This window comes from Benincasa hispida, chromosome 9 (genome assembly GCF_027475165.1).
Source record: "Benincasa hispida cultivar pf3 chromosome 9, pf3_genome.v1.1, whole genome shotgun sequence".
Lineage (NCBI taxonomy): Eukaryota > Viridiplantae > Streptophyta > Magnoliopsida > Cucurbitales > Cucurbitaceae > Benincasa > Benincasa hispida.
The window spans coordinates 69,875,977-69,903,685 of record NC_143486.1 but is presented as its reverse complement, the minus strand read 5'-3'; the positions used below and the strand labels follow the sequence as shown (position 1 = coordinate 69,903,685).

General features: G+C 37.6%; 2 protein-coding genes across 3 annotated transcripts in view; both read left to right on the top strand.

Moving 5' to 3' along the window:
• EMB2410 (embryo defective 2410) overlaps window positions 1-27,709 on the top strand; it is a 41,585-nt gene that overhangs the window by 6,021 nt on the left and 7,855 nt on the right. For both annotated transcript variants that reach the window (XM_039041844.2, XM_039041845.2), the window contains exons 6-19: window positions 850-912; window positions 1,149-1,379; window positions 1,496-1,579; window positions 2,683-2,840; window positions 2,995-3,520; window positions 8,888-9,055; window positions 9,201-9,260; window positions 10,402-10,524; window positions 19,733-20,008; window positions 21,716-21,781; window positions 21,971-22,102; window positions 22,474-23,289; window positions 23,375-23,655; window positions 27,331-27,584. In XM_039041844.2, coding sequence (XP_038897772.1) covers window positions 850-912; window positions 1,149-1,379; window positions 1,496-1,579; window positions 2,683-2,840; window positions 2,995-3,520; window positions 8,888-9,055; window positions 9,201-9,260; window positions 10,402-10,524; window positions 19,733-20,008; window positions 21,716-21,781; window positions 21,971-22,102; window positions 22,474-23,289; window positions 23,375-23,655; window positions 27,331-27,584 — 3,238 coding nt within the window. The remainder of the gene's footprint in view (window positions 1-849; window positions 913-1,148; window positions 1,380-1,495; window positions 1,580-2,682; window positions 2,841-2,994; window positions 3,521-8,887; window positions 9,056-9,200; window positions 9,261-10,401; window positions 10,525-19,732; window positions 20,009-21,715; window positions 21,782-21,970; window positions 22,103-22,473; window positions 23,290-23,374; window positions 23,656-27,330; window positions 27,585-27,709) is intronic.
• On the top strand, window positions 12,992-13,875 carry LOC150034041 (uncharacterized). Its single transcript, XM_090318014.1, has 2 exons — window positions 12,992-13,410; window positions 13,728-13,875. Exons 1-2 carry the CDS (start codon window positions 13,110-13,112, stop codon window positions 13,769-13,771), a joined length of 345 nt encoding a protein of 114 aa, XP_090174140.1. The 5' UTR covers window positions 12,992-13,109; the 3' UTR covers window positions 13,772-13,875.

Sequence of the window (27,709 nt, the reverse complement as noted above, 5' to 3'; positions counted from 1 at the left end):
ATACCAATTAGAAAATATTTCCCAATCTTTACCCCAACTGTTTGGAGTGTGTCTATGTAGAGCTCAGAGAAAAACCTTATTATCTTTTTAGTTACATTTTTCCTTGTATCTCCAGGAATTTTGATTGGATTCTTTTAAACTGATGTTGTTTTTGCTGTATTATGGATGGGCGATTGGTTTGGTCTGTAGAGCAAGTTCAAGAGCTTCTGTTTCATAAGATTTTAAAGGAGAGATATATGAGGGTTCTTGAAGACAAGTGTGGTGTGGCGATATTTTGGAGATTTGTGAGCAGATTTATTTGGCCTGCCTGTGGTTTCAATAACACCAGTTTTGCTACTTCATTCTCTGTTTGGAGAAGTTGGAGAATTTTCTATCTTGTAATCCTCACTGTAGCTTGTGTTAGACTTAGACCTCAAATTGTGAAAGTCTACTTAATAAAGTGGCAAAATGGGAATTTTAGCCATTTTTAAATCACTAATTGACCCAAAAACTTAAGCTAATGGGGTGAAGGTAAAATTTAAAATATATCAATACTCTAACACTCCCCCTCACTTGTGGGCTTGAAATATGTAGAAGATCCAAAAAATAGAAATCAATATTAATTTGGGAGGCCATGAGACATCGTAAAGATTTGAACACATGACCTCCTAGACATTCTTCTCTAATATCATGTTAAATCAATGATTGACCCAAAAACTTGAACTAATAGGTGAAGGTAAATTTAATATTATATCGGTACTCTAATAGCTACAAATAACGAGGAGAAGCTGTAGTTTTTCTTAGGAGATTATTTATCTTACCGTTAAATGGTTTCAACCTGTAACCATGTATTTGTTATATTCTTTCCAGGTTCCCGGTGTTGAAGTAAATGCCCTGATGAAAACTTTCAAGATGCGACCTTTCTTATTCCCAGTAAGTTTACTCATACAATTTCTCTTGCACATCTTTCCTCAGGAAAATTGAAGGGGTTAAGAGGGAAGTCTTTCTTATCATGACTGGCCCTCCTTGGTTATTGTGCGCTATTTTCTTCCATTAAAGTTTAAAGGCACACACACACATATGATAAGAATGAAATAAAATTTAGAGAAGAATCTTCTAAAGAAACATTTCAGGCTTGTTGATTATTCTCATAATAATATTGATCACAGTTAGCTGGTTCGGTAACTGCTGTGTTCAACTGTCAAGGTCCATTGGATTCGCCCATCTTTGTAGGAAGTGGAATGGTTTCCAGGAAGATGAATCATTCATTCTTGGATCTTCCTGCATCCTGTGCATCTGAAGCAATTGTGAAGAGTAAAGAAGGTGGTGCAATAGCAGCAGTTGACCGTATTCCATTTTCCTACGTCTCAGCAAATTTCACTTTCAATATTGACAACTGTGTATGTTTTTAAGAAAGCAATTAGCTAATTTAGAGTTTTTTGGGTCAAAGCTTTAACAAATTTTATTGTGTCTTTGCTTACTTGGTTAATGATCATTCAAAATTGTGTTCGAGTAGGTTGCTGACTTATATGGTATCAGAGCCAACCTTGTGGATGGTGGTGAAATTCGAGGGGCAGGGAATGCATGGATATGCCCAGAGGTGCACAACAGGCTATTAACAGTTGTTGTTGGTGTGTGTGTGTGTTTCACCTTTTTAAGCCTCAGTTCTTTTAAGCTAATTTTGTTGTTCTCCTTTCCGGAGAAGGGTGAATGCCTAACCACTCATCCTTCCAATACTCAAACTTTCCCCATTTTGCAGTTTTGAACTTAGAAATGAAGTACAAAAATCGCTGGGGACAAGGGCAGCAACCTTACTGCCTTTGTTGGAACTTGGTCAGCCATTAACTCGAAACCCATATTTACTGCTGACCCTCCTTCAAAGGAATTTTTCCTCATAAATAAATCTCCTTAGCCACTCGACAAGTACAGCATTGTTTCTGGCTCTTAAGATTCTATTCCAAGGCTGTTAAAGGATGAGGTAGAGTAGCCCATTTCCAGCTCACAAGGTGGCTTCTTTATTCGGAGCCAACACATTCCCACATAAACAACATCGAAATAGTACAAAAATGGAGAACAAAAAATAGAAGTACAGACTGTGTCAAAGTGATCCTTCCACCTTTGGTTGTGTCCCATATCTGATTCTTTGGTTTTGGACTTTGGAGTCCTTATCGTCCTTTGTCAAATCCCTATTAGATGATATAGTTGGGGTGGCTGAGCCTTTTGTCAAACTTAGCCTTGAGCTTATCAGCAGTAGGGTCCCAAAAAGAAATGTACCATGGATTCAGGATTGCCTCTGAGGGAGAAGACAAGTCAAAGTATCTACATTGTGACCAAAGTAACCAGCCTGATTGGAACATCCTCATTAAGGACGCTGTGCCCTATAATTGCAGATTATATATCACTTTATTGCATGAAAATTCTAGAATAACTCCTAGTATATAATAATTCTCTAAACGGCACTGTTATGCCCTGAAGACATGCATTCATTTATTAAAGTTATCATTTAAAATTTTGAAGTTCTGTGGTAGGTCGACTGAAGAATAAATAGCCACTGTTGGGTACTTCTGAATGACTGTCTTCAACATGGACTTGAGGAATTACTTTTCATATCCCTATCTTTAGGTCTTAAAGTGTTGGTAACTTTTCTCTTTTGCTGGAAGTTGATTAATGTCGTATTCTGATGTCCAATTTATTTCTTTTCAGGGTGAGCTGGACGATACAGCAATGGATCTAAATTTTTCAGGAAATATATCATTTGATAAAATAATGCATCGATATATGCCTGGCTATTTAGACTTGATGCCACTCAAATTGGGGCTTTTAAATGGAGAAACCAAAGTTTCCGGATCCCTCTTGAAACCGTAATACTGTTGCTTATCTTTTCAATTGCTAATTAAAAGCTGTCTTCCTCTTTGGATCTGTCCGGCATTATTTCATGATTGTGTTTTCTAGAATCTCGTGGGTTTTCGTCATTCTTTGGGCTGGTTACATCTTTCCCTCTCTTCCTTTCGGCAGGAGGTTTAACATTAACTGGACTGCGCCACTTGCTGAAGGATCATTTAGGGATGCTCGAGGAGATATCAATATTTCTCATGATTATATTACTGTTAATTCCTCCTCTGTTGCTTTTGAACTGTTTTCAAAAATGCAAACATCATATTCTGATGAGATTATGCTTGATGAAGAAGTGTTTGATACAAAGAGGACTCCGTCATGTATTATTGATGGAGTGGAGTTGGACTTACATATGCGTGGTTTTGAGTTCTTGAGCTTAGTCTCTTATATTTTTGAATCTCCAAGGCCTACGCATCTAAAAGCGACTGGAAGGGTTAAGTTCGTGGGGAAAGTAATGAGACTTTCGGCTGGTAGCTCTAGTCAAGATTTTAGTAATGAGAAGAGTAAGCAGCAGGTGCAGCCAGTTGATGAAGATTATAAAAATAGTCTGGCTGGTGAGGTTTCAATTTCTGGTCTTAAGCTGAATCAATTGGTTCTGGCACCTAAGCTTGCTGGGCTATTGAGCATGACTCGCGAGTCGATCAAGGTTCTATCTGAAGTACTCTCTTCTACAAAAAATTAGTTTTAATTTTGAAATTGACGTATGAATTTGTTTCTTTTACTTTGTATACATTTCCCTGTGTAAGGTATTTCCTTAAGTTTTCAGATACAATCTCTTTGGTTTATGGTTTAGCTTCAATTGGTTTGTGTTTCTGTTTAGATATGATGTGTCATTAGGTTTGGCGGCATGTAAAATATCCTAGAGCTTGAATACTCCTCCAGTTTGTTGTCTTACAAGTTTGTTCGTTTTTGTTTTGTTTTGTTATTTTTGTTCTTTTCATGGAAGGAAACCACACTTAAGTTTATGTAGTGAAAGTTAAACAAAAAGGGCGCCCTCTTGGAAGACGAGTTAGTTATATAACATCATGAAGAATGATAGAATTTAGCCAAATAAAAAACTTCTTTCCATTGTTCATTCCATTAATTTATTGATAGTTCCTCTTATCCAAAAAAAAAAAAAAAATTATCCAAAAAATTTATCAATAGTTCCTCTCCAACTATAATCCCCAGCACAATGCCTTCGCCGCTTTTATCCAAAGTGTTGCTCTCCCTCGAAATCTATGACAACTGACATATGCTGTCTTTTGCATCCCTATCAAAAACCCAATAGACCTAGAAATCCTGTATCGAAGATGCCCAATAGTTCTTGCCAAGGGTTCATTTAACAGAAACTCATGCACAACACTTTTGTCTGTCCCCTACACCTACACACCAAGATGGACTAAGACTCATGCCTTAGCACCTCTTTTGAAATCCTTCTGCAATGAGGTCTTCAAGGCAACATGTTCATATAATGAACACCTTCTGAGATTGTTTCATTCCCAATTTTAACCGTGTCTTTTTTCTTTTAAACTTAAATTTTTATTGATTTTATTTAATTATATTTTATTCACAATTAACCTTGTATTCGTTTTTTTTTTTTTTTTTTTTTTTTTGGGGGGGGGGGCCCCCCCCCCCCGTCTCTTGGAAAAGGGACACACATTGTCCCTTTTCTGGAATAAAAAAATAGTATTGTCATCAATGGATTGAATACGAGTTGTATGAATGCCGTTTCTTCCAAGTTCCAGCACAAAATTTCTCCAACAACCCCATTCTCTTCCTATGGCTTGGCATTTTAGTAGGTGCATCTCTCACTAACATGAACAGAAATAGGGATAAGGACGCCTTTCCATATTCTCCTCAGAATTTGGTTTTGGTTCTGTTTCTTGAGATTATTTACAAGTGCACTTTGATTAAAAGTGCCTCCTCTTAGCACTTGGCCACTTGATGCTTCCAGAGTTCTTTTTCAATCTTAATCTTACATTCACAACTTCATATTTGCTAGAAATGATGTGGAACCATAGTTATCTTGGATCAGAAGATATTCTCAGTACTTTTTTTTTTGCCAAAAGGACTTCATTCATCTTTTATATCTTGAAGAGAGAATAAATAGATTATTTTGTTACTAGGAATGCAGTTCAGTTAGAGCTATATCATAACTGCCTGTTTCGCTTTCTGTTTGCCTTAATATGTTCATTAGAGTAAGATTGTTTTATGAAATGTGTAGAAGTTCTGTAGATTTCTTGAGTTCAAATATTTTTCTTTTTGAAACAGAAACATTACTTTTCATTGAAACGATGAAAGGGGATTAAAACTCAAATTACAAAAGTGGATACAAAACATAAAGCTATCAAAAGCTTGCTGTGCCAGAAGAGAACGTCAAAACCAGACCAAGATATCAAATAATAGAAGAGAAGATAATATTCCAGGTTAAACAAACAACATGAATTGTGACTTCTTCTAGGAGAGCTTGAATTATGAAGAAACCAAAAGCCAGCTTCTTGGGACTTAACTATCAACCATCCTTTGACAAGAACAACATGATCAAAATCTTCAAGACTATCAAAGTCCTTCCCAAAACGCAACCAAGAATGGCAAATAACCTCTAAACCACTCTCTGGAAATCTTATGCTGTGATAACTCTTATATGTAGTTCTGGCAATAAATATATGGTTCAACTCAACCCTCCCAAATTTCCCAAACTCCATGGCGGCAAATAAAGCTTTCCCCAAGATTATCTCAAAACGAGCCCAATAAGCAAACAAACACCCCAAACGTCGATCCTAATAATTCATGAAGTGATCTTCACACTGAGTAATAAAATGATCAAATTAAGGCAATTCTGTAGAGTGTTCTAGGGTTTGAGTGTGCGCACTCAAGAGGGAGGTTCCAAGTTCCTTTAGACTTGGGTTATCTCGTAGTATTTCCTTTACATTTCAATATATTCCAGATCTTGATTTCTGTTAGGAGGTATCCTAATAGAGGCATTCGATTTTGGAAAGACAGCTAGCTAATTAAGTGTGTGCAGACTCCATTTCCAAGAAAATGTAGAAAGGGGAGTCACTAAGGTTGCTATTCCCACGGGGAAAATGCTCTCTCCTCTTTCCTCTCTCCCACAGATCCTCCTCCTTTCCATAGTTAGCTCCATCCACCATGCCGCCTCCGCCGCCAGCTGCCTTGACCTTTACCAACACTCGGTCAATACACATTAATCAGAAAATTTTCTCTCTCTCCCAGACTGCATCAACAACATGAAAACGATTCAAGTTAACCGAACAGAGCCGATCACACATGCACTAAAATTTTGTTTCATGGAATTCTCTTGATTGGCTTGCTTCATCTTTCAACTCTCTCAAAGATCCTTGCAACCCCAAGTTCTTCGGGAAATTGAATCACGAAGGTGATACCTTGTGGCTTGAAAAACACAATAACAAGAATGGTTTTTTTTTGCGGAACTCAACCTTTTGGAGCAATCTGGCTGACGTACCAACATCCTCATTCCATCTATGGAGAACAAAATGGGATGGTTCTCATTCTTCTCCTTGGTTTCCGACTACCCTAGTAGTTCTAGTCCTTCCATCACCTTAGTCACTATCCCAAAACCCCAAACTTATAGGGTTGCTCTCCAACCTAAATCTGCTCACCTCCCATTGTTAAACAAAGCTACATCCCACCTATTCGAATCAATCCCATGCCATCTGCATCCCACACTCACCCACAATTTGATTGGAAAGAAATGGTGATTGTTCAATGCTACAATGCCAATGATTCTTGGCCATCTATTTGTGAATCAATACATGTATCTCACTCTACTTGTTGCATTATTAACCCCATCTCAAATGAAAAAGCCTTGCTACATGTCTGCAACTCAGAGATCTCAACTGCTTTATGTGCTCATACCAATTGGATAGTTATTGACCCAACACAAATTGAGATTCTTTACTCCAAAGAGCGCTTTATCTTTTAAGCAGCATATGGTGGCCTCCAATTGTGGTTGGATTGACATTTTTAACCTACCGGTGACGCTTTGGACAAAAGCAGTCTTCAAACATATCTCTTGTTGTGGCTATCTTTAACCAAATCAAATGGAAAGAGGTTTGAATCTTTCATATGCATGCATAAAGGTCAAGGAAAATGATTGAGGCTTCATTCCACACGAGATTCGATTACCCTTAGAGTTGGCTGACGTTGATCTCGCCATCCAAATCCAAGTCATGACTGCCGGAGCTCGTAGCCGTCGGAAACCGTCACATTGAAAGATTTTTAATGTGGTTACTGAAAATAAGGATCTCCATGATTCACGGGATTTTGGAAAATCTCATGCCTCATCATCAAACATTTTGGTCGATCATCCCCTTGATTCTTTGTTAGGAACTATTGTTAGGTAGTTAAGCACCTTGGAGAACCACACCCCAAAAGCTAGTTATTGGGATGAGAGGGTCAAGCCACTTAAGTACCATGTTGCTCATCCCATTCTAATCAATGTGGGACGAAGGCAGATTGTGATCAAGGCATTTCACTTGCTTCCTCTTCCAATAATTTGGTTGTGCATCCTCTCTCCCCATTTTCGGCCAAAGACCGATTCTCCTAAACTATGGAGCAATCAAATATACTTTCCCTGCCCAATCAAATCGTGGACCCACGTCCCTTACCAATTCAAACCGAGCCTTCACCATCTTTTAGTTTCCAAAACCAAAATTCAAACCCTAGCCCTAACAATTCGGCTTCCCCTAATTTTCACATCTCACCTCATATTCGGCTCCTTTGACCAATTCTCCTAAAAATATGGGGCTTCCCTTGCCAAATCAAACAGTATCCCTTACCAATTCAAACAAGCCTTCATTATCCTTTAGTTTCCAAAACCAAAACCCGAGCACCATCAATACGCCTTCCCCTTCTTTTTCACAACCCTCTTTCTCCAGGGTCACATTCTATGAAAGGCCTACCACCCTCCGCATTGGCAATCAATTTTCCACCTCTGTCAACAAGACAAATATTCCTTTTGCTGGTTTTGACATGGCAGGATACCTATCTAGCCCTACCAAAGAGGCGGAATTTTCCAAGTATCCTCTTGATAGAGACACCTTTGGAGACCAACTAGATGAATCTCACCAACTGGCATCTTACACTTTCCCATCTGACCTTAGTTCTAGCCACACAATCCCTTCGACATTTGAGGAGAATCCTAATTCATCTACACAGACTTTCGCCCCACAACCGTCTTCTGTTTCATCATCATTGCCATTTAGTCTTCAGGATTTAGCTTCCTTATTGTCAGATCTTGGACTTTGTGTTATGGCAATCCCATCCATTCCTCTTCCCTCTAAACCTAAAAAGCCACAAACAACAGGCAAAACGATGAAGTTCCAAAGAGAACTACAAAGCCTTTACACATCGGTTCACCATGACAAATCGGCCACCTTGGCTATTAGGGAGGATGCAACAGCTCACCAATGATGGTTTTACCTAGAATGTTCACTTTGCCAATCAGTTGCCTTCTCGATTTCTTTGTTGGTGGGTCTTTTTGGTGGTACAAAGAAGATGATTTAGTTGGCTGTGGTGTTTCTTTTGGTGTTTGTGGGGTGCAACTCTCCCCCCAATTGTTTTATGGACCTTATTTTGTCCTTTTACTTGGTGTAATGTAAAGCACCCTTCTTCTCCTTTCCTTATCATTTTTGTCAATACTTGACATTCTATTGTGTAATCACCTTTAGGTGTTTGGGGTTATCCCCTAATTTCGTTTATCAATGAAATGTTTCCTTTATCTAAAAAGTAAAATGATCAAATTACCAACTGAGATGAATGGTTGGATGCTTTGCGAAATTGGAGGCTACAGATTTCGACTGGGGAGGAGAATTTGGAGGGTATTTGAGATACTGATAGAGGAGAAAAGTGAACTAGATTGGCCTGATTAACCTCATTTTCAGCTGAACAATTCAAATATTTTTCTGAAAAGTTCAAATATTTATCAATTTATTATATGAATACCGAGAAGTAACAACCAATCTTGCTCTTATTAAATCTATTTCTGCAGTTGGATGCAACAGGTCGGCCAGATGAAAGTCTTTCAGTAGAAATTGTGGGGTCTTTGAAGCCTAGCTCAGATAATTCTAGAAAGTCGAAGTTGTTCTCTTTTAATCTTCAACGGGGGCAATTAAGAGCCAATGTATGTTACCAGCCATCTCGATCTGCACATTTGGAGGTATGCATATTGTTTTGATATTTCAAAGAAGGGATCTTTTGTACTTTGTGTGACAAGCTTACCACACTGCACACAGTTGACTTGATACTCTAGGAACATGATAAGCTGATTATGATCTCCATTCTTTTTTGTCTGTTGGTTATAGCTACGTCATTTGCCGCTTGATGACCTGGAGTTGGCTTCACTTAGGGGAGCAATACAAAGGGTAAGACACGCAATCTTGCTCTTCGTTCAATTTTTCCAAGAGTGCATTTTCGTATCTATAATTTAACAAATGGTAGATCGAAGGCGCAGATAAAGGCAGCATGAGGTTTTTGAAAAATAGATCCTCTTTCTTCTTTTGACAAATAGATCCTCTTTCTTCTTTCTTTTTGTATAGGTTGGTGATGTTTTAAATGGATTAATCTAACATAACATTCACACATCTCACATATAAATTTTCCGATGATACTGTACTTCTTCTGTAAAGATGATAAATAATTTATTAAGTTTATGATTGATTTTAACTAATTAAACGTGTTTGTTGAGTTATGAGTTTTTTCTTTTTCACGTCTAATTTCAAAGTTTAATGCTGGAAGTTATTTACTTTATTGTTTGATTTCCCTTTTCTGTTTTTAAGTTTTTAATTGTAACTTATGTAAGTTTATGCTTTTGCTATTTCTTTTAATTTTGTAAGTTAGATTAATTTATTTAGGTTCGGTCTTGTATATAAGAGTGAGTCACCATGTATTGAGTGTATCACAATTTTGGGCATCACCAATTTTTTCCTCCTTCTATAGAAGTTTGAATTTCACCCTCATTTTCATTTTTCTTCTCTTTGTTTAACAAACATTGAGATATTGATTTGCTTCCGCGACATTTATTTGTTTATTTTCCATCGATGCTATTTTCTTAACAGTGTTTTTGGTGATCTTATTTTATTGAAGTTTTGAAACATAGCTTAATCAGACTTTCTTAATCAGAGGGGTTTGAGGAGTGACGTGTTTGTGGAATTATGTTATAAAGTGTGGAGAACCTATTCAACTCTCAGTGGTTTAAGAGAGGATTAGCAAATTGAAAAAGAAAAACTTGTCTTAAATGGAAACCGATCGTTTTCCCACTCTTTGATGTAATAGGATAGAGATCAATTTGATTTTACCAAAATATCTCCTATCCTACTACATCACTTTTTCTGATGTGATTTCTTCTTTTTCCTCGTCTTCCATCAATTTTTCTTCTGCTAATTTATATGGTTGAAATCTTTGTTTGAACTGAATGATAATTTCTATTTAAATTATTTGTTGACAATCAGTTACTTACAGTGTATATTTGAAGTTTATACTCAACAACGACCCATTTACTTTCAGGCAGAAATTGAACTTAATCTTCAGAAAAGAAGAGGTCATGGGGTTTTATCAATACTTGGCCCAAAATTTAGTGGCGTGCTGGGAGAAGCTTTAGATATAGCTGCCAGATGGAGTGGAGACGTGGTAAGCCCTAAGAGTATATTTACTAGCCTCTGTTATTCCATTAATTTTTGTTATTTATAAGCAATAAGCATAACCTGCTCCTGATGAGTTTGAATTTTTCTCGCTAATAAAATATATCAAGTGAAGCTGATATCTTTTTTGCCATGGAGTTAAAAATTAACCATATTCACAACGGAGTTGATTTTACCCCCACCAAGTTGGGGCGACATATTAAAAGATGTTGACAATGTTGCTAGACAACATTGACTGCCTTATTGAAGATTATCTCACTACACCCCTATTATCTTTCAGCCCAATTTTAGTGGGCCAAGATCCATACAATGGAAAGAGGAGAATGTGGGTGAGTAAGTGGGATGGGTTTTGTTACTTATTTATTTTTTGTACAAGAAACCATTTAATTGATATATGAAATATCCAAAGATTATAGCAAAAACCCAAGTACAAGATGAACCAAACATAGCAACCCCATTGAAAGAAGAAAAAATTACAAAGAGACCAATGGGGAGGGGGATGAACAAAAAGGTGATAAAAAACAGAAAGATGTAAAATGGATTGCCGTTGCAAGAAGCTCACAAATATGGAGAGACCAAACAAAGCATCAATTCAAGGAACATCAAACCGATGCAAATCCTCAAAGCAAAACAACACCTAAGTCGAAGCACCCTCTGTCAATCAAAAAAATATAGTGACTCTCAAAAGGAGAGAAATGCCAAACGAGGACTGATGAGCTAGTATTAAGCTGACAATGAACCTCTCGAAGGGTTTTATTACTTATTTATTATTATCATCATCATCATCGAGAAGGTCGAAGAACCTCCCACTCAAACTTGAAGTTCTTGATGGTGGGTATCAACCGTAATAAATTTATTCTAACTGATATTATTTGATGAAGATATGTTATAATTGTTGAAATTATATTTTAGCCCTAAGGGTGTTTTTGTCTTTTATACATCTAGGGTTTCTCATTGTTTGGTTATTTATACCTGTTCTTGTATTGTGTACTGTGTATCTGAATTAAAATAAAAACTCTTATCGTGGTTTTTTCTCCCTGGTCTAGGGTTTTCCACGTAACTCTGGTATTTTCTTTTTCTTCCCTAACTTTTCAAGATGATATCAGAGCATGGTGATGAGAACGTCGTTGAAATAGAAGAGATTCAGTCATCGACTCTAATAGAGGATGGAACTCCAAGAGAAAACTCTATCAGTGTTGAAATTAGGGCTACCGTCGATCAATACCTACGGTCATTACTTGGACCGATTCAAATTCAACCAGCCCTAATCGATTCAGCCGTCACTGGCGTCGGAGGACCCCCGCCGTTGTCGATGACGACTTCAACCACACTGCTGCCGCTGCCGTCGAGACTCGACCATCCGCTGCCAGCCCAGCCCAGATATGAGCGTCCGCCGTCGACTTCCTATGTTTTCCAGCCGCCGGGTTTTACAGTCGCTAATTCCGCTCCAGATCCCGCCGGTGGAAGTTTTTCAGGTCAGTTGTTTTCCCTTCCGGTGTTACCTAGTTCGTCTTACCCATCGAGTCTTCCATCATCATCGAGTCTTCCAAGCCCTCTGAATGTGCCCGATACATCGGTCTACCAGAACCTTCAACATCATTTGAACTAGCCGATCCAGCCGAACTCGGTCCAGTCGAACCCTTTACAGCAACTTCTTGTCTCCCACTATTTTTCCTCTGGTCAGCCGGCTCCTCCCGTTGGTTTTCCCACACCGACAAAAACAATGTCTTCAGGGGTTTATGGGCAGAAACAACCTACAACGATTCATGGTGGGACTGTTAGTGTTCAACAGCAACTGACAAACCTTCAACACCAAATTTCTGCACTTGGAGCAGCCGTTAGATCTTCGGCCAATCCTTCAACAGATTTTCTACCAGATACATACCCGGGGGTTCCGTTATGTTCAGAAACTCCGGTAACTACTTACCTTACTTTACCTTTCACAAACATGATGTCTGGGTCTGTAGGCAATTCTGCAGGAATTTTCATTGGCGAAAAACTTAATGGATAAAATTACTTTTCTTGGTCACAATCTGTGAGGATGGTTCTCGAGGGGCGGCACAAGTTCGGGTATTTAACAGGGGAAATACCCAGACCAAACTCTGGGGATCCTCAGGAACGGATATGGAAGGGAGAGGATTCTCTCCTTCGCTCAATTTTAATAAATAATATGGAGCCTCAGATCGTGAAGCCTCTTCTTTACTCAGCTTCTGCTCGAGATATCTGGGAAGCTGTCCAGAAACTTTACTCGAAGAGGCAGAATGCTTCACGTCTTTATACCTTGAGAAAGCAGGTGCATGAGTGCAAGCAGGGGACACTCGACGTAACATCCTATTTCAATAAATTATCACTGTTGTGGCAGAAGATGGATCTATGTCGGGAAATAGTTTGGAATTGCCCAGTTGATGGGGTTCAGTATTCGAAGATTGAGGAGGCTGACCGTGTTTATGATTTTCTGGCTGGCTTAAACTCGAAGTTTGATGGTGTTCAGAGCCAAATTTTGGGACAAAGACTAATGCTATCCCTGATGGAAGTTTGCTTAGAGGTCAGATTGGAAGAAGATCGAACCAACCTATGAATGGTACAACGCCTAATACCCTGGACTCTGCTGCGTTTGGAGTCAAGTCATCGCGTTCAGAAAATGACAAACAGAATGGAAATACTCCTCCAATTTGTGAACATTGCAAGAAACCATGGTATACAAAAGATCAGTGTTGGAAATTACATGGCCGACCTCCAAATGGCAAGCGGCATCCTCTGAACGATAAATCTAAGTCCGGTCGAGCCTTCGTTAGTGAAGCAGTTGATGGTGCCCCTCCAGGGACGAGCCAGGTGGATCGAGGTACGGTCGGAATTGGCAATATTGCACAGTCAGGTACTCCTCATTCTTTTAGTTTCTTTGCTGAGGGAGATGAATCCTGGATCCTTGATTCCGGAGCAACGGACCATCTAATTGGATCATCTGACTAATTCCTCTCCTATTATCCAAGTGCTGGAAATGAGAGAATAAGAATTGTAGATGAGTCATTTGCCCCCATTGCAGGAAAGGGTCACTTATCTCTAATTCAAGGACTGATTTTGCATAATGTCTTACATGTGCCAATAATATCGTATAATTTGCTATCAATCAATAAGTTAACCAGAGATTTGAACTGCAAAGTTGTGTTCTCACCAGATAATGTTTCGTTTCAGGACCTGAGCTCGGGGAAGATGATTGGCACTGCCCGGCACAATAGGGGACTCTATTTTTTTTCCGAAGATGCTTCTTTTAGGAGTTTATCTAGCACTTGTTTACTGTCTTCTCTTACTATTTCTGAAACTGATTTCTTATTAGGGTATTTTCGTCTTGGACATCCAAACTTTCATTATATGAAATATCTATTTCCCCATTTATTTCGTAATGTGAATGTGTCATCTTTGTCGTGTGATGTTTGTATCCGTGCTAAATAACCTAGGGCGTCTTTTACCTTACAACCCTACAACCCTTCCCGGCCCTTCCACCTGATACATAGTGATGTTTGGGGTCCTTCGAATGTCACAATGGTATCAGGTAAACGGTGGTTCGTTACCTTCATCGATGATCACACTCGTCTTACATGGGTGTTTCTTCTTACAGACAAGTCTGAAGTTACGACGGTCTTTCAACAGTCTTACACAACCGTCGAAACCTAGTTCAATACCAAAATCGCTATTCTTCGAAGTGACAATGGGCGTGAATTTGTTAATCAGACCCTTCGCGAGTTCTTAAACTCTAAAGGAATCGTCCACCAAAATTCCTGTGCCTATACACTTCAGCAGAATGGAGTGGCCAAACGGAAAAATCACTACCTCATTGAAGTAGCTCGATCCCTCATGATACCTACATCCTTACCCTTGTATCTATGGGGGGATGCTGTTCTTACTGCAGCCCATCTCATAAATCGGATGCTCTCCTGCGTGCTCAAATTCCAAACCCCCTTAGAACATTTTAAAGAATCCATCCCGTCCACTCGCCTTTTCCTTGATGTTCCTCTTAGGGTTTTTGGGTACACCGTTTTCGTCCGTAATCATGGTCCTCACCAAAGTAAATTTGCACCTAGGGCCCAAAAATGTGTCTTTGTTGGGTATCCGCTCCATCAACGGGGCTACAAGTGCTTTCAACCTTCCTCTCGAAAGTATTTTGTCACCATGGATGTCACATTTCTGGAGGACAAGCCCTTCTTTCCCGTTAGTCCTCTTCAAGGGGAGACTTCGAGTGAAGAGGCTAACACTTCCACCTACTCTGTTCCCTTAGACTTGTTTCCCGAACCTATCCCTGAAACAAATGAACCTATCCTCCCTACAAAACAAGTGCCTTGGATAACCTACTATAGGAAGCATCTTTGATAGGAAATAGTTCCTGAAACTGTTTCCCCTGTTGCTTCGCCGGAAGGTGTTTAAGAGTCAGAACCGGAACCAGTTCAGGTTCAAGGCACCCCTAGTCATAATGAGTATGTTGAAGGTGATATAGGGGGCTCAGGCGAAGTCAGGGATGATGGAAGTGAAGTCAGGGATGATGATAGTAATGAAGCGCCAAGTGGTGTTCAGGGGACTGAAAATAAACAACAGTTGGGTACAGATCAACAGGTTGACAAGACCAATGAGATTGAGGTTGATGCTACCTTGGATTTGCCGATAGCTCTGCGAAAAGGTACTAGGTCGTGTACCAAACACTCTATGACAAACTTCTTGTCTTACAGTAACCTGTCTACGAAATTTAGAGTTTTCACCACTAGCCTGGATAATGTGATAATTCCAGGTAATGTGCACAAGGCTCTGGAAATTCCTAATGGCGAGGGGCAATTATGGAGGAAATGCGGGCCCTTGAGACTAACAAAACGTGGGATCTGGTTAGTCTTCCGAGAGGTCACAAAACCGTAGGGTGTAAGTGGGTTTTCACTGTCAAATACAAGTCAGATGGAATTCTCGACAGATATAAGGCCAGATTGGTTGCAAAAGGATTCACTTAGACGTGTGGAGTGGATTACTCAGAAACCTTCTCACCTGTGGCAAAACTTAACACTATTCGTGTTCTCCTTTCTATGGCTGTTAATCAAGACTGGCCTCTCCATCAGTTGGATGTAAAAAATGCGTTCCTGAATGGTGAACTGGAAGAAGAGGTTTATATGAACCCACCTCCAGGGTTTGAAGCACAGTTTGGCAATCAGGTGTGCAAATTAAAAAAAATCCTTATATGGCCTGAAGCAGTCCCCTAGAGCTTGGTTCGATCAATTCACCACGTTTGTTAAATCTCAGGGGTTTGTTCAGGGGCATTCAGATCACACCTTGTTCACCAAGAAGTCAGCACCAGGGAAAATAGCAGTCTTGATTGTCTATGTTGACGATATTATACTATCAGGAGATGATTCAACAGAGATTGACAGGTTGAAACGACGAATGGCAGATGAGTTTGAGATAAAAGATCTTGGTACCTTGAGATATTTCCTAGGAATGGAGGTAGCAAGATCAATAGAAGGAATCTCAGTATCTCAGAGGAAATACATACTCGATTTGTTGAGAGAGACTGGAATCACAGGGTGTAAACCTGCATATACACCTGTAGAAGCCAACCTCAATCTGATAGAGTCAGCAGATGATGTTCCTGTAAACAAAGAGAGATATCAACAGCTTGTGGGGAAACTGATATATCTGTCACATACCAGACCTGATATATCATATGTAATTAGCTTGGTCAGTCAGTTCATGCAGGCTCCGTATGAAAGACACATGGAGGCAGTCACACGGATCCCAAGGTATCTGAAGTCTTCTCCTGGAAAGGGCTTGGTTTTTAGAAAGCATGATAAAAGGTGTATCGAGGCCTACACAGATTCTGACTAGGCCGGTTCTGTTACAGATAGGAAATCTACCTCAGGATATTGTACCTTTTTGTGGGAAAACTTAGTTACCTGGAGAAGTAAGAAGCAAGGTGTCGTGGCTAGAAGCAGTGCCGAAACCGAATACAGGGCTATGAGCTTGGGTATGTGTGAAGAGATTTGGTTGAAGAAGATTCTGGTAGATCTACATCAAGAAAGTCATGACCCGATGAGACTTTACTGCAATAACAAGGCTGCCATTAATATTGCAAACAATCCGGTTCAACATGACAGAACCAAACACGTTGAGATTGATCAACACTTCATCAAAGAAAAACTGGATAACGGTAGCATTTGCATTCCTTATGTTCCTTCCAACCAACAAGTTGCGGATGTTCTCACCAAAGGATTACCTAGACAGACTTTTGACACCTATGTTAGCAAGTTGGGTCTCATTGATATCTACGCCCCAACTTGAGGGGGAGTGTTGAAATTATATTTTAGCCCTAAGGGCGTTTTTTTCTTTTATACGTCTAGGGTTTCTCATTGTTTGGTTATTTATACCTGTTCCTATATTGTGTATTGTGTATCTGAATTAAAATAAAAACTCTTATCGTGGTTTTTTCTCCCTGGTCTAGGGTTTTCCACGTAACTTTGGTGTTTTCTTTTTCTTCTCTAACTTTTCAAGAATAATTAATTAATTTATGCAGACTAGATTAAAGCTTTACTGGATAAAATTATATCAGAGTCAGCATATTTAATTTTGATCAATACAAAATTTGAAGTGATTCAATTAATTACTGAATGACTTTCATTTTTAATGGATAGGGTCATATTGAGGTTACTATAATTAATTTTTAAATTCATTTAAATTGGAAAAATATATTAATATCATATGAATTAGTAATTAATAAAGACAATTAAAATTGATTGATTAATTTTAATGAGGTAAATTGATTTAGTAGATAAGCTTTAGTAATAGAAATTTTAAAGTTGTTGATGTATTAGGATTAAGATAAGTTAGGGTATTATGGTCAAATCCTTAATTGATTAGGATTGGGATTAATTTCCATGACTCATTAGAATTAGGATTAGTTTCCTTGGTTTATTAGGATTAGAATTAGTTTCTTTGATTAAGATTAGTTTACTTTCCAATTCTCTATAAATAGAGAGATTATCTTCTTGTATTGACAACTTTTGATTCGTAATAAAGACTTTGATTTGATTCTTGGATAAAGTTCTTCTTTTATCTCGTTAGGCTACATCAATTTGGTATCAGAGTAGCCATATGGAAATTTGTGAGTTGTGCTCGTTGTTGAACAGTCCACATGTATATAGGGGAACTCTTTAAATTCTAGAAAAGAAAGAAGATACCAAAACTTTTTTTTTTTTTTTCCAAGATTTTGTAAGAATGGAATATTGCTGATCAAGGAAGACGTCGAAGAAAAATATAGCAATTGGTATAGTATAGACAAGAAAATCAAATTTACTTCAAAAGTAGTGTTGGAATTCTGACTCAAGTGATTCAAATGAAGAATTCCAATATAATAATTTGGCCCATGCTCAATTTTCTAAAAGAACTTATCATTATCCACATACTGATTCTAGCCCTTCCGATGAAGATTCTAATGTAGTTTGAAATGGAATAACAAAGCAGCATTATCAATTAAGAGCTCGATGATCCAATCAAACCGGTTTCTCAAGAAATCGACATAAGAATTGGAAGTTAGATGATTCAAAAAATGATTTAGAGTGTGAAAGAAATTATTGTAATCAACATTGAAGAACATCCATGAATCATTCTAACACAAATTTGGAGGTCGAAACATTTTGAAGAAAACAAAAATATTCAAATAAAAACATCTATCAGGAGGACTTTCGAAAGAGAATGGATGAAATTTGGGTTCTTTTGGGAAAAATTCAAGAAAGGCATAATTATAAGATTTTTCAAGAAACCATAAAGAATTACATTTAATCACTCAAGAAGATCAAGAACTCATCCAAATGGATTGTGAAATTGCGCATAAAATGAACAGAGTAGAAGAAAACAAAAATCAAATGAAGACGAGTCGAATAAGGAAGGTAGAAAGATCGAAGAGGAGCATGTGTTGGAAAAAGAAAAAATCGTTCGGACTAACACGAAGGTTGCTCAATTCGAACCAGATGATGAGGAACAATTAATCGATGAAATCAATGATGGAGGTGTTCAAGAAGATGAGGCTGCTGCAGAGAATGTGTCTATTCTGTTAGATCAATTAATTGAGGTACACAATCAACCACAACTACCTCCACCACAAGAGAATAGAGCCAAAATTAGCCTTGGCCACCAAGAAAGACAGCAAGAAAATCAACAACACCAATGGTATGCAAGAATGTCCAAGATTTATCAAGAATCTTTCAAGAACAACCAAGATCAAGATTATATAAGAGGAAATATTGGGGGGATGTGAATTCTTCTAATGTGGAAGAAAAAGATACTCATGGGCAACTTAATTCGAAGAAAATTGAAAAACCTTTTCCTCCATTCTTTGAGGAGTCTTGCATATATTTTGATTGTAGGATTTTTTTTGAAAAACTTAATTCTTGGGTTCATTCATGGACATAATTTTCCCTTTCAAGAATCAAATATTTGATATATTAGCGTGGCTCGTGAAAATTGGTTGGTATTGGTGCATGATGTTTAGAGATGTGTCCGTTTGAGTGGCTTACTTTTTTATTTTTAACCTTAATTTTCGTTTTAAAACTCGAGGATGAGTTTTTTTTTGGAGGGATCGAATGATGTAGTAGGATTAAGATAAATTAGGATATTATGGTAAAATCCTTAATTGATTAGGATTGGGATTAATTTCCATGATTGATTAGAATTAGGATTAGTTTCCTTGGTTTATTAGGATTAGAATTAGTTTTTCTATATTAGTTAGAATTAAGATTAGTTTACTTTCCAATTCTCTATTAGATTGTCTTCTTGTATTGACAACTTTTGATTTATAATAAACACTTTGATTCTTGGAGTTCTCCTATTGCTTTAGGCTACATCAGTTGTCACACAAACATATAACTAGTAGACATCTTATGTCGAGTTATTTGGTTATCAAGCATCCTAATTCTATCAAAAATTTGAACCAAACAACTAATTGCTCAATGATCATATATGTCAAAAGAAGGGAAGCTCCGCACAAGGAGAGGAAGCTTAGCATAGGAAGGACGCTTAATTACTAGCGGCTAAAAGCATAAGCAAAAATAACTTTTTGGGCCCTTTCCTTATATGTTTCTATCTCTTAATTATATTCAAGTATTTGAGCTTTCATACTTTGTACCTGCTATTAATTATCTAATGATGTGTACTTCACCCATATGCATCTTTAGATCACCATCGAGAAAACTATTCTAGAGCAAAGCAACAGTCGTTATGAGCTTCAAGGTGAATACGTGCTTCCTGGAAGCCGTGATCGAAATGTTTCTGGTAAGGAAGGTAGTGGATTTTTGAAAAAGGCAATGGCTTCCCATCTGAGCAGTGTCATATCCTCCATGGGAAGATGGAGGATGAGACTGGAAGTTCCTATGGCTGAGGTTGCTGAGATGCTTCCACTGGCTCGCCTTCTTTCGCGAAGTACAGATCCTTCGGTTCACTCAAGATCCAAGGTTATCTCCTCTTTACTGTACAAGATTGATTTGTCTTGGTGCAGTATAAGTATTTATTCTTAGATTGATTTTTCTTCTTATTATCTTCTAAAAATGTGATCAAGAAACTTATATCTGCTTAAAACTTCAACCATAGCTCTACCTTAAGGCATGTCCTTTTATTTATTTATTTATAGTTTTAATTTTTTAAAATCTTTAATTTTTTTAATTCTTTATTTTATTATAATATTATTATTTTAAGGTTCCATGTATGGGGTAAAATAATGTCATTTTTTTTTGTCAAATTGACGTCTAGCATTTTGATGGAAATGGCCATAACATTTGTGGAAGGCTTTATTTCTTTGGCTTCCATAGTAGGACATTCAAATTTGAAGTACGAAGAAATCTTTATATGGGTATTTCTTTCTTTTGGATAAGAGACCCTTCATTGATGAATGAAATAATCCAAAGAGGTACGAAATGAGGTCCCATTCATAGGGAATACAAAAGGTGTTTCCAATTTGCAACAAAAAAATTTAAATAAGATTTAAGGGGTTGTAGATCTTTACACATATATGCTATATCTTAATTGATGCATTTTACATAAGGATAGGAGGAAGAACTTAGCACCTCCTATTTGTAATTTCTTTGTAGTCATGAGATTACTTTTCCCATCTTTGGGCATCAGAAGAGGGTTATTTGATAGATAGGGGGCAGGGTGGATTGAGTTGACTTGCAGAGTTCGGATTCCATGTTGTTCCTTGTCCATGGTCTTTTTGGTCACTCTCTTTTGCGTAAAAGGTTTTAGGAAGGAATGTGGACAGGTTCTATAGCTGGACAAAAATATTAGGATATTAGGACAGGTAGATAAAGACTTTATTCTTTTGTGGGATTTAGTTATTGTCCCTATTTCTAGGTGGTATGCTCTCCAAAGAAAGTTTTACTTTTGTAGCATTCTTTATTAGTTACAATTTGATGGTCTCTTTCTAACCTCTATGGATGCTCTCTTTTTAATTTTGTTATACATACATGTATATATGTGTATGTGTGTGTATAAATATAAATATATTTATTTATTTTAAAATTGAAGATGTTAATTTTTTTAAATAATTAATAGAAGGGGGATACAAAAATGATCCCCAATTGGCCATAATCTTTACAAGATTATAATTACAAAAAATATTGAGAGTACCAAAAGGATGCAAAAAGCTTAATAGAATCCCATAACTCGTTGATTCTTGCCAGTCTGTTTTGTTCTTGGCCTTTTATCTCTCTCTCTCTCTCTCTCTATATATATATATATATATATATATATCTTTTTTATTGTTTTATGTCTCATCTTGAGGAAACCCCTGAAACGGTTTAAGAACCTCGCCTAAAGATCACTAGCATAAGAGCAGTAGAACAATGAAGAAAAACCTTGCCTATGGACACATCCTTTTGCGTTCGATCTCATCCCCTGCAGTGGAACTCTTTTATTTTGTGTGGTTATTAATTAAGTGTTTGTTCTATATCTAGGGAAAAAAAAGGTAAAATCGAAGAACAATACTATTATGGCCTGCTTTTATTAGTATCGTACAATATAGACCAACAAAAAATAAAGTTGATAAGTAAAAGTTTACCTTGCAAGAAAGTGGAAAATGATGGAGTTTTTAATTTGTGGGTATTTTTGTATGTGAAGTGTATTATCGTTACTTGATAAATTTCTAATTTTGCTATCAAATGCAGGATCTTTTTATTCAAAGTTTGCAAGCTGTTGGATTATACACTGAAAGTGTTCAAGATCTGATCGAGGTACTTTTTGATAGAATGATCGAAAGCAGCAATATTTTAACTATTTATGACTTGCATTTATCACTCAGTAGTCTGTAGTACCTTGCCAGAAATGTCTTTGTTTCTTTTCTTGATCAATGATCTTGTCTTCAGCTGCACTGAGGATATACATTCAAAACTCCATGTTTTGTCTTTACCTTACTTTTCCAGGTGATACGAAGGCAATTTATTCTATCAGATGAAATCGTCCTTGAAGATTTATCTCTTCCAGGCTTATCTGAACTCAGAGGCTGCTGGCGTGGCTCTCTTGATGCAAGTGGTGGAGGCAATGGGGATACGATGGTAGATCTTGAATTATAAATTTATAATTTTAGGCCATACAAAGTTTGTTTCCCTTTCTTTCCGTGTCCAATTATTAGCGATGGTGCCTTTGAATTATGTGGCTTTAAACGTTCTGGTTGAAAGTTAAGTTGATGAACTGAAACTATGTTACTGTTTGAACCATGTCCTAATTGACTAAATAAGCAGCTGCACACCTCCTGAAATAAATGATGTCAAAAGTTCAATATTTTATTGAGTTAATTGTGGAAACTGCATGCGTTTCTTTTAGATTAACAATAGAAATCCATATCATTGCTGCAAAGAATTCATTGTGTTGAATTTGGATCGATTGGCTTCTAAGAATGATCCTCCTTCCTTGGTGGTTTTCTCAGGCAGAGTTTGACTTCCATGGGGAGGACTGGGAGTGGGGAACCTACAAAACGCAGCGTGTTTTGGCTGTTGGTGCATACAGCAATAATGATGGTTTGCGGCTAGAAAAAATTTTCATCCAGAAGGATAATGCCACAATTCATGCAGATGGAACTTTGTTTGGCCCTATAACTAATCTTCACTTTGCCGTTCTAAATTTTCCTGTCAGTCTAGTTCCTACTGTGGTTCAGGTAATTGAATCTTCAGCAAAAGATCTTGTTCACTCATTGAGGCAACTTGTTGCTCCAATTAGAGGTATACTGCACATGGAGGGGGATCTCAGAGGCAATCTTGCAAAACCAGAATGTGATGTGCAAGTAAGGCTCCTTGATGGTGCCATTGGTGGCATTGATCTTGGTCGTGCTGAAGTTGTTGCCTCCCTTACCTCAAGCAGCCGTTTTTTGTTCAATGCAAAATTCGAACCAATTATCCAAAATGGGCATGTACATGTTCAAGGGAGCATTCCTGTGATGTTTGTCCAAAATAGCATGGGAGAGGTGGAAGAAGTGGAAACAGATACAAGTAGGGCAACTTTGGTTCATGCTTGGGGGAAGGAAAAGGTCAGGGATAAGTTCAATGATAGAAAAAGTTCTAGAGAGAGAAATGAAGAAGGTTGGAATACTCAATTGGCTGAAGGCCTTAAAGGATTAAACTGGAATCTTTTGGATGTAGGTGAAGTTAGGATTGATGCAGATATTAAAGATGGAGGCATGCTGTTACTAACAGCTTTGTCTCCTCATGTCAACTGGCTTCATGGAAATGCTGACATCTTACTTCAGGTGAGCACACTCCAAATTACATCATGGGTTTATATCATCTAATTTCTTATAGACTGTAGTTCAATTTCATATGCTCTAAAAATAGGTAAGGGGGACGATCGAGGAACCAGTACTCGATGGATCTGCATCTTTCCACAGGGCTTCAATATCTTCTCCCGTGCTCCCTAAACCACTCATCAACTTTGGTGGTACGGTCCATGTAAGATCAAATAGGCTTTGCATCAATTCCTTGGAAAGTCGTGTAAGCCGAAGAGGGAAGTTGATTGTGAAGGGGAATCTGCCCCTTAGATCCAGTGAAGCATCCCTTGGTGACAAGATTGATTTAAAATGTGAAGTTTTGGAAGTACGAGCGAAGAATATTTTCAGGTTCCTTCTCTAATTAATTATGACTTTCAAGTACTCTATGATGTATGAAAAGGTTGTGGATGCTCGGTATTGAATTTGTACATCTGTTTTTCCTTGATGTTTGGATTGGATTCCTACAATGTGGCTGCATAACTTTCTTATTTTTAATCCATTTTTGAGATTCATTAGAAGAATGGATAAAAATGTTCGAAAAACATTTTTGAATCATAAGATCAATGGAAAAAAATGAGGTTTTACTGAAGATGAGGTTTTTTCAGCTGCCTCCCTTGGCACTAGTAAATCCCGTAGCCCTGATGGTTTTACAGCTGAGTTTTTCAAGTTTTTCTAGACTACTATTAAATCTGATTTGATGTTACTTATTAATGATTTGGGATTATTAATGTTAGGCTGAATGAGACTTATATCTACCTGATTCCTAAGAAAGTTGACTCTAAATCTGTTTTTGATTATCGTCCGATTAGTCTCATTCCATGTGCTTACAAGATTATTGCTCGTGTTTTATCAAATTGTCTGAAGAAGGTTCTTCCTTTCACCATTGCTGCCAATCAGCTTGCTTTTGTGGCTAATAGACAGATTCTTGATGCTTCCTTGATGGCTAATGAACTCATTGATGATTGGACCTTTAGGAAAAAAACTAAGGGTTGTCTTAAAACTTGACCTTGAGAAGGCCTTTGATATTGTTGATTGGGACTTTCTTGACTCCATTATTTAGATTAAAAGTTTTGGTTGTCACTGGCACACTTGGATCAAAGGTTGCATCACTAGTGCGAATTACTCCATTATTAATGGTCGCCCTCGTGGCAAGATTATTCCCTCATGTGGCATAAGATAGGGGGACCCTCTCTCTCCCTTCTTATTTATTTTAGTTGCTGATTGTCTGAGTCGTCTTCTTGATCATAGCTCCGCATTGGGTCTTACTGTTGCTTATCCTATCAGTCAATCGGCTTTTTCTTTGAACCATTTACAATTTGCTGATGACACTTTGTTGTTCTCTACTGTTGAGAGATCTACCATACAAAACTTGTTTGACATTGTCCACATTTTTTAATGTGCTTCAGGGCTTAAAATCAATCTTGCTAAGAGTGAACTCCTTGGGATTCATGTTTCAGACTCTAATTTTGAATGGTCTCCATTCTTTTGGGTGTAAACGAGGTTTTTGGCCTACATCTTATTTAGGGCTTCCTTTGGGTGGCAATTCTAAGTCTGTTTTGTTTTGGCAGCCTATGGTGGAAAGATTTTGACATAAACTTCATAATTGGAAGTATGCATACATTTCAAAAGGGGACAAACACGCTCATTCAAGCCACTTTTTCTAGCCTCTCTACTTATTATTTATCTTTGTTTCAAGCTCCTCCCTCTGTTATTAATTGCCTTGATATATTGGTTCATGGCTTCTTTTGGGAAGGTTCTCATAGTGATGAAGGCTTTCATAATTTGAATTGGGTGATTTCTCAACGTCCTCAATTATTAGGCGGCCTTGGCATTGAAAATTTTAAACATCGAAATTCTACTCTTCTTGCAAAATGGACTTGGCGATTCTTATTTGAGCATGATGCCTTATGGAGGAATCTCATTGTTGCTAAGTATTATTCTTTTGATTGTGTTTGGCCCTCTCCCATCTCCGGTGGTTCTTCCAAAGCTCCATGAAGGTACATTTGTCATTTTATCGACTTGGTTGCCAATCGGATTAATCGTCGTATTTGTGATGGTGCTTCTACGTCTTTTTCGCATGACTCTTGGCTTAGTTGTGGTGTTCTTACCAATGCTTATCCGAGGCTTTTTCGTCTTGTACAGCAGCCTGAGGTTACTGTTGCTAATGCCTGGATCCCTTCTACGTCTGCATGGAATTTGAACTTACGTCGTAATCTTATTGAATTGGAGACTGCTAAATGGGCTTCATTATCCATTTATCTGGCCTCTATTCGTTTGCGTTCCTCTCTCGATACTTGTCTGTGGCTGCCGCTTGATCCTTCAATGGATTTTACTATTAAATCTCTTAGAGGCCAATTTGGTGGGTGACATGAATCCTGTCTTTAATCTTTATATGGTGATTTGGAAAGATAGATATCCCAAAAAAATGAAAATCTTTCTTTGGGAGCTCAGTTGGGGTGCCATTAATACTGCTGACCGTTTACAGCAACGTATGCCTTATATGTCTCTTTCTCTCTCTTGGTGTCATGTGTCACAAGCATGATTAATCGCCGACCCATCTATTTTTCCACTGTTCTTTTGCTACCAGCTTTTGGGATCTTATTTTGCCTGCATTTGGCTAGTCTTTTACTTGTCCTACTAACATTTATGATATTTTAGTTTCATTATTCGTGGGTCATCCTTTTGGTAGTAATAAGAAGACGATTTGGTTGGCCTTTCTTCGTGCGTTCTTTTGGTGCTTATGGGGTGAACGGAAGGCTATTTAATGATACTTTTTCTTCTAGTGCTCGGTTCTTGGAGTAAACTAAAGCACCCTTTCACTCATTTCATTTTATCCTTTTTTAGTCAGTCATTGACGATCTATATTGTAATTTGCTTGGGGTTTTCCCTTGTACATATCAGTGAATTGTTCTTATACCAAAAAAAAAAAAAAAAAAAGGAAAAAAGAATGGACAAAAAAATTGAACCAGCTCTGTTTCATTTTTGAGAGCATGTTAGGAAGAACGATGCTCTCTTTAGCCGAACATAAGAAGTTTGGACCTCTATGTGACATCAACATGAATCTCAAGATTTATCCATTCTTATTATGTTACATAGAGTTTGGCTTCCCTAGCTATATTATTTCCTAACATGTTTTCGCTAGCCTTCTAGCACTCTTTCAAATAAATCTCTTCTTTCTCGTTTGTTGATCCATTCCACCTCTTCTGATTCCCCTTTATTTGGCTCTCTTTGAAAGTTTCGGATTTCAAAGAAGTTTAGGCTTTTCTCTTCATTTTTCCAAAGATCTTCCTCTATACTTTTGAGACCCTGGTGGTGCATACTGTACAAGAAGGCTTTGAGATATTAGGCCTGGATAATGTGTTATGGAGGTTTTATATTACTATGGAAATTTGGCTCTGATTTTTTGAAATGTTCAGCGTATATTAGCTCCTAACGAAGATTGCCAAGACATGATGGAGTAAAGTGCATACTGATCTTCCTCCATAACAGTGAGCAGATTCTTCAGTGAACAAGTCGTTTTTTGCTATTATTTGGAATATCTAGTTAGAAAGATTTAGGATAATATTTCGAGATGTTATTTTCTAGTATTGGGAGGGGATTTGGAGTATATCACACTTCAATGTTCTTTATTTTATTATTTTTGTTCTTTATTTATTGTTTATTAATGATAAATAAAGGATTTCATTCAAAAGAATGTTGCCAAGAGAAACGGCCTGGGGGACAAAGGTAGAAGGCATCCCTCTTCCCAGAGGAAGGTTGAAAGCCTTCTACTCTTTAGGTTGATGGTAGCAGTAGAGTAGTTACAGAAAAGCACACTTCAATGTTCTCTTCAAAGCGTTCTTTACTAAATCCTTTTTTTTTTTTGGGTAGTTTGCTTTATGCTTTGCAGCCTCCTATGCGCAGCCTTTTTCTTTTGTACATTCATTCCTTTAACGAATCATACAAAACTTTCTTCAGTTATTGATTTTGCTCCGCTCCTTTTCCATTAAACTAAAATATTTATCTGTTTCTTCAAAATTGTAGTGGCCAAGTTGACTCTCTAATGCAAATTACTGGGTCAATATTGCAACCAAACATCTCTGGAAATATTCAATTGAGTCGCGGAGAAGCATATCTACCACATGATAAGGGTAGTGGAGCAGCTTCATTTAATAAAGTGGTATCAGACCAGTTCAGTCTTCCTCCTGGCAGTTCGAACCAAGTAGTTGCTTCTAAATATGCTTCGTTTTTCAATTCGGAATCTACAACATTGAAAACTAGATTCCATGCACCCCGAGGTGATATTTGTATTTTCCATATCTGTACTTTGTTGTTGCATTCGTACATAAAGAAGGATAATGTTCTAATTTTTTATTTATAAAAATGCCCCAACTTTGACATGGATTTGCAATAAAAAGTGTTT

Excerpts from the sequence above, each read along its gene's own strand:
- LOC150034041 (XM_090318014.1), top strand. The coding sequence starts at position 13,110 with ATGAATGGTACAACGCCTAATACCCTGGACTCTGCTGCGTTTGGAGTC. Across the intron at positions 13,411-13,727 it reads TGGCAATATTGCACAGTCAG|GACCTGAGCTCGGGGAAGAT; the intron begins GTACTCCTCATT and ends GTTTCGTTTCAG.